The 6,396-nt window shown below is 34.6% G+C and overlaps 1 protein-coding gene across 2 annotated transcripts; it reads left to right on the top strand.

The window, feature by feature from the left end:
• The first annotated feature begins 412 nt into the window (after window positions 1-412).
• Window positions 413-5,603, top strand: LOC125651880 (uncharacterized). Of its 2 annotated transcripts, none has more exons than XM_048880718.2 (3): window positions 413-638; window positions 1,671-1,818; window positions 4,059-4,415. In XM_048880718.2, exons 1-3 carry the CDS (start codon window positions 502-504, stop codon window positions 4,281-4,283), a joined length of 510 nt encoding a protein of 169 aa, XP_048736675.2. In that variant the 5' UTR covers window positions 413-501; the 3' UTR covers window positions 4,284-4,415. The 2 variants fall into 2 exon arrangements, with proteins under 2 accessions (XP_048736675.2, XP_048736676.2); XM_048880719.2 differs by lacking the exon at window positions 4,059-4,415 and adding an exon at window positions 5,399-5,603 and having other exon boundaries at window positions 416-638.
• The last annotated feature ends 793 nt before the right edge of the window (window positions 5,604-6,396 follow it).

Genomic DNA, 6,396 nt, shown 5'->3' with positions numbered 1-6,396 from the left:
GTCTACTGTAAGTTAATATTTTTTTAATGATTAATTTTAGATGAATTGTTAAATATTTGAATTCTTTGTTGTTGAATTCTGCTGGTCATTGGGTTAATTCTGACCCATAAGAACACTCAGTCATTTTCTAAAACGTTTGTTGATGTTATTTTGCAGATTCTCGACTTGCAGAAATCCTTGTTTACATAGGTTTACGTACATAAGTGGAATGATAATTTATGGTCACAGTTTGTTACATGTGGAACTGATATTATCCTTTTGCTAAATGCAATCACTGTTGAAAAAAGATAACAGGATATCATTTCTTAAATAATTTATGTCTGATAAATCTTTGGAATCGACTTCTATAAAACGTCAAACTCAAAATTGACGACAAGTGTACTTACGCCCTTATCAATAACTGACTAGACCTTATTCTCGTATACACATTGTTGTAGTGTAGAGTTCACTGACAGGAATAACATCACACTTTCTAAAGGAAGAACATACGTATATACAACAATGACCGACGCGAGGCTGACCTTGGTTGTGTTGGTGATTCTCCAGATATTAAATATCAGCGAGGAGAAAAATAACGTCAGAGTGGTAATTGAAAAGATGAGTTTCCTTGTATCTGTCGACCATGACTGGTTTTCTGGGTTTGTATTATGTTTATTTGCCGTGTTTAAGTTTCAACATTTACGAATACGTTGTGAATTGTACTTATCATGCAATCAACAATTTCATTCTCTAGTACCCGAAAGTGAATATTAATGCTTAACATCAAGACAAATATATCGTGATTCTTTATTTCTTAAATAAATCGGTGTATACGCTTGTAGCATACAGCTAAATTATATAGTTTTTGCTCACCTACTGGCTTGCGACCAATCAAGTACCAGTTCTCAACATCTCTCCAATTTTACTGCAAATTCATGTTAATACAGACAAAGAAATCGTTCCAAATATTTACAGTGGAAATTTGTACAATATATGCCGTACAACAAAAGGTGAAGTTGCTTACATGAACATATTGGAAACGCCATAATAAATTGGATACATCACATTGTCCTTTGTTTCAGTTATCAATGGAGAAAAATGTTGCAAGGGACATTCTAGTTTTTTTTTTTTTTAAAAATACTTATTATAACAAGGCGATGATAGAGATCAATCGATTTTGAGCACTTCCTGCTGTTCAAACTCAGTTTTACTACTGTCGGGGAGAACTGGTACCGTTAATGTCTGAGTATATAGTAATAAATGATAACTACCTTTCAAAATTGAAACCGAACACACGATAAGCTACTTGTAATATCAGCAAAATTTAACGATTTCAGATAACGAGGAACAACTTTCAGAATTAGTTAAACATTTTAAAATAAAGATGTAATTCTCGCATTTGCCATTAAAATATCTAGATTTGATCGCAAAGTCAATAGAACTTATACCGGGTAATTCATTTAGCATTATTTCATATTATCTACTGTGAGATGTGAGGCACTAAATACTAGAGTATGTTATACTAGTACTAGTACTGTAGAATTAGTAGTCGATTTGCTATATTCAATGTTTAGGAGGTTCATATTATCTGATTGCCAGCAAATATTCTAAGAGCATTGCTAAAACAAAACTTAATCTTTACCAGCCAGTCACCGAAAAACTATCTCCATATTGTAAATATTCAAATGTAGATGTCCAGCCACTATTAGGACACCAATGCTGGTCCCTGCTACTCCACTGAATGAAACAAAGAATATAAATATCTCCCAATGTGACCATGGTAAATTGACGTATAATGTACGGTACCCAAGATATCCACCAGATCCGAAAGTGGCCTCGGTGAGTATTAGCATGAACGAGGAAGCTATTTTTCCAGTTATAGAGTTACACATGAAAGTGGTTATAATATTTTTTGTATTTTAAACCATGTAGAATTACCTCCCACCTTGATTACAGAACAGTTGTAGTCCAAAGATGACACACACAGAGAGAGAGAGAGAGAGAGAGAGAGAGAGAGAGAGAGATATATATAATATAATGAAATTACCACAAAGTCGATTAAGTGTACTCGTCTAGTTTCTGTATTTTTTCAGAAGTACTCCTGTATATAATCAACAACATAAAGTAAAAAATTTAGGTGCTATTTTCCGGCCCAAATGTTCTAGACAAAATTAGAAATATCTATCTTTAATCTTTGATCCCCTATTTCTATTTCGACATTAAAAATTCTTGTCTTAAAATGCGTTTTATGTTATTTCATCAACATTTATTGCAAATAGATATTGATATCAAATCAATAACAAAATGACCATATGAGTCAACATTTGCATTGTCTTCCTTGATTCCATGTACATGCATGCATGTAAAACTTTTTGTGACCTACCTAGCTCACACCAAAGTTTGTTTTATCAAAAATCAAATTAAAGTCAGCAGTGTATGTGTATGTTGCATATGAATTTAGCATCATGGGTCTTGAACAGAATGTTTACCAAAAGTTTCATACACAATTCTGCATAGAATCTTAACCTTTAAGCCTATTGTGGTACTTTTTTGACACAAGAGGTCATATGGTTTTAACAAACTTGAATCCATACTACATTCAGTGGCTGGTTATGGATTTGACAAACATAGGTGCACTTTTATAATTCTCGGATATCTTTGAATGGAAATCAATATATCAAAAATTATCTATCATGGTTCCATCTATGTTCCGAAGGTATAATGGATATTTGAATCTACAATACGCAAGGGTGGTTGAATATATTTTCGTTTAATATTGGTTCTTGAAAAGAAAACCTTAACAATTATATTATTTGGTAAAATTTCATTCATTTTTTGTGTCCACCATGACTCAATGGTAATTTTTTAAAACTTGAATTAACACTACATGAGAATACCTGGATAAAGATTAAACATATTCCACACTTGTGTTTCTTCAGAAATTTCTTTTAATTCAAAAGTAAAACTCAAACCTCCCATTGATATGCCTGGATATACTCCATATCGGGATGTTTTGATATCATTTTGAAACATTTTACACGAAGCTTGTGGTATATTGTCAAATTTATAAGTGCTATAGCATTCCAATGTAACACGTTAAACACTGTTGTGGTCTCATATTGACCTATGAGATTATGGTTCAAACACATTCAAACTTACATGTGCATTTAGATCTTACACAAAATTTCACACATACATACACAGACACGCCCCTATTGCAATAATTAAGTCCCAGTCTTGTCCCTGAAGGTGAAGGTTTAAACAAAATTAAAAGCACAATTTATGACGATCCCTGTATTATCATTTCAAATTTGTAACCTTCTTTTGTCGAAAATAAAAATTATCTAAATTCATTTTCAAATACTACAGCGGTCCCGTTATGACCTCATGTGTCAGGATTTGGATGTCATTTCCTGGTGCCCTATATGGGGTTGCTTGAATTCGATTCTCTGTAGGTTTTGATAAAAATCATATGTTTCTCAGTGTATTTTATCGCCTATCTTGTCCTTTGACGTGTCTTTGGTTTTAACTTTGAATATCTAACTTGTCAGAAAGCTATATCATACGTTTTGTAATTTCTTATCCAGAGGTTCCTACAATTATCTTTTAATAACCCTATGTTATTCCACTATTTCCTTATTATCCCATCTAGAAAATGATTATGAACATTTTAATTGAACAAACGTGATTCCATCGTACCCTTCACAACATCTTTGGTTCATTTGCTCCAGTGGTTCATGAGAAGAAGTCGAAAATGCACGATAAACTAATGACAGAAGAATCTTGATCTGATTGATTTTATATTGTTTAACATCCCACTCGAAAATGTTTCACTCATATGGAGACGTCACCTTTGCCAGTGAAGGCTGCACAATTTAGGCACATGCTCGGCGCTTATGGCCTTTGAGCAGGGAGGGATCTTTATCGAGCCAAAGCTGCTGTGACACGAGACCGTCCAATTTAGTTGCCTCTTACGACATGTAAAGGGTACTGAGGACCTATTCTAATTAGGATCCCCACGGGGTGTTTATCTGAAAACTTGAGCTGATACTGAGATAAATTAAAGGATTTTCTTTTAGGTTGTAGATATCTCCTTCTCGTCTGCTTACGTCGACAATCCTCCGACCTGTAGCATTCCTTGGAATGTTTCCTATCGATTTCCAACTGGACAAAGCTACTCCTTTCTACCAGGCTGCTTTACTAAAGTTGTTCAGCCAGCATTTGATGTATACTCGGAACACTCATATTATTTTAAGATCTACGAATGGAAGGGACATTTCGAGACAATCAGTGAGCATGCTTAAAGCAAACTCCTGATACTTTCTCTTTTCTTCCCACCATAACCTTTTTTTACCTAAAATGTAAACATTATACATGGCTTGTACAGTATACAGTATTTTGTAGATATAGAATATATTTATATCAAGTATTCAAAACTTGCATTCATTCGTGATAAATACTGTTGACCAACTAACAGTATCATTCACGAATTGCCGTATGTTACATGTAATATTCGTGCGCCAACATTCTCTCCGTTTTCCAGTTGATATATATGTTTACTACATGTAACAGTAGTTGAAAGTTAATATCTCCAAACTTTGCAACTGTTGAAGTAGACTAATCAATTTGTATGAATGCACTCGACCTAAACCACACAACACGGATTTATTACCAAAATACATTTGATTAAAATCCACATATAAGAAATGTATTTCACCTTTTGAAAGTATATAATAACATAACTCAAACCTCTTCACGCGTTCATGTAGTTCATGGAGCACTTACGCACTTCATTCTATATGACGTTGTGAAAATGCTCGAGGTATATTATCTCATATATTTTCAAAAAACTGATTAATGAAAGATGAAGATAACGAACAGTGATAAATCTCATAACTCCTATAAGCAATACAAAATAGAGAGTTTGACAAACACAGATCACTGGATATACCAGAGGTGGAATCAGGTGCCTAGGAGGAGTAAACACCCTCTGTTGACCGGTCACACCCGCCGTGAGCCCTATATCTTGATCAGGTCAGCGGAGTTATCCGTAGTCAGGATCAATGTAGCAAGACTTTTCATCTCATAAATCCCATAAAATACAGAATTAAGAGCACTACAAACAGGGACTACTGGACACACAAGATTGGGAGCAGCTGCTTAGTAGGAGTAAGAATTCCTTGTTGACCGGTTGTACACGCTGTGAGCCCTCTATTTTGATTAGGTAAATGGAGTTATCCATAGTCAAAATCAGTATGTAGAGACCGACCTGACAATTGGTTTGAAACATGCCAAAGAACATTCCACCAAACGACAGTTGGTATTTGCAAATAAGATCATTATTACGACCATACTTTAAACGAGATTGTTAATAGTGATAATGAGATATTAAAACTTGCATCAATTGTAATATTTTCAGACACTGACTTTCTTTGCATCTCTTCAAAAGAAAGGAAACAAATAAAAGAATGGAAATAGTATCATCGGAAAATTGGAAGTCTAACAGTCTCGCTTACTTGATGGCTGTCTACAATCATGTTGATGAAAACGTGTTACCGAACTGAATGCAACCTCATTTGTTTCATACCAATTTTATGTCGTTTTTTACAAAATGATTTTGACCACGGATTACTCCCTTTATCTAATTATATGGACATTCAATTTCATATAACATGAAGTTGGTCATGTGATTAGTCTTTTCTTGTGTATGAATTCAATCATCGCCTCAAAAGTCAGGTATCTTCACTTGCCTTCTTACGTATGTAATGCAGTTGAGGATTTAGAGGCCCTCCTCCTTTCCACCATGCATTACCAAATAGAAATAGTGCGAGTAAAAGTCCAGATTGGCACCCAAAATGGATGAATAGTTTGGTTACTACTCTACTTTCACATCCCCCTCCTCTCGGAAATCCTGGATCCGCCACGGCAATGAGATCATAATAGAAACAAAATGTAAAGAAAAAATGAATCGCTTCAGAATATATATACATAGCTTATTTTGTGAACAGACAAGAATTTCATCAATTCAGTTGTTTTATTTTTAAATACCGTCTGTAACTAGGCCTAAAGCTGCATCTTCTGTAACATAGCGAATTCATACGATGACTTTGATATTGGAAGTGAAGAAATGGAGGCAGAGGTAGATCTAAAGGACTTTATGATGATGATGATAACCTGTTGTTTCCAGGAAACAGCCATCACAACCATGACTCAGCATGTGCGAGGCTGGTTTTGAGGCTCGAAAAATATCATGTCCATGTCAGGGCACCGCTGCAAGTCTTCATTAAAATCCTACAACACAATTTTTTCAAGTGAACAAAAACTGTCTGTCAGTTCGTATTTATTTTCTTTTTCATACACATCCTTAGCCGAATTTGGCTCCACTTTTTTGGCACACTGTTTTCCCCTATAATAGCT

Source organism: Ostrea edulis, chromosome 5, assembly GCF_947568905.1.
Source record: "Ostrea edulis chromosome 5, xbOstEdul1.1, whole genome shotgun sequence".
Lineage (NCBI taxonomy): Eukaryota > Metazoa > Mollusca > Bivalvia > Ostreida > Ostreidae > Ostrea > Ostrea edulis.
Note: the sequence above shows the minus strand (reverse complement) of the source record. Positions and strands in the feature narration are given on the sequence as shown.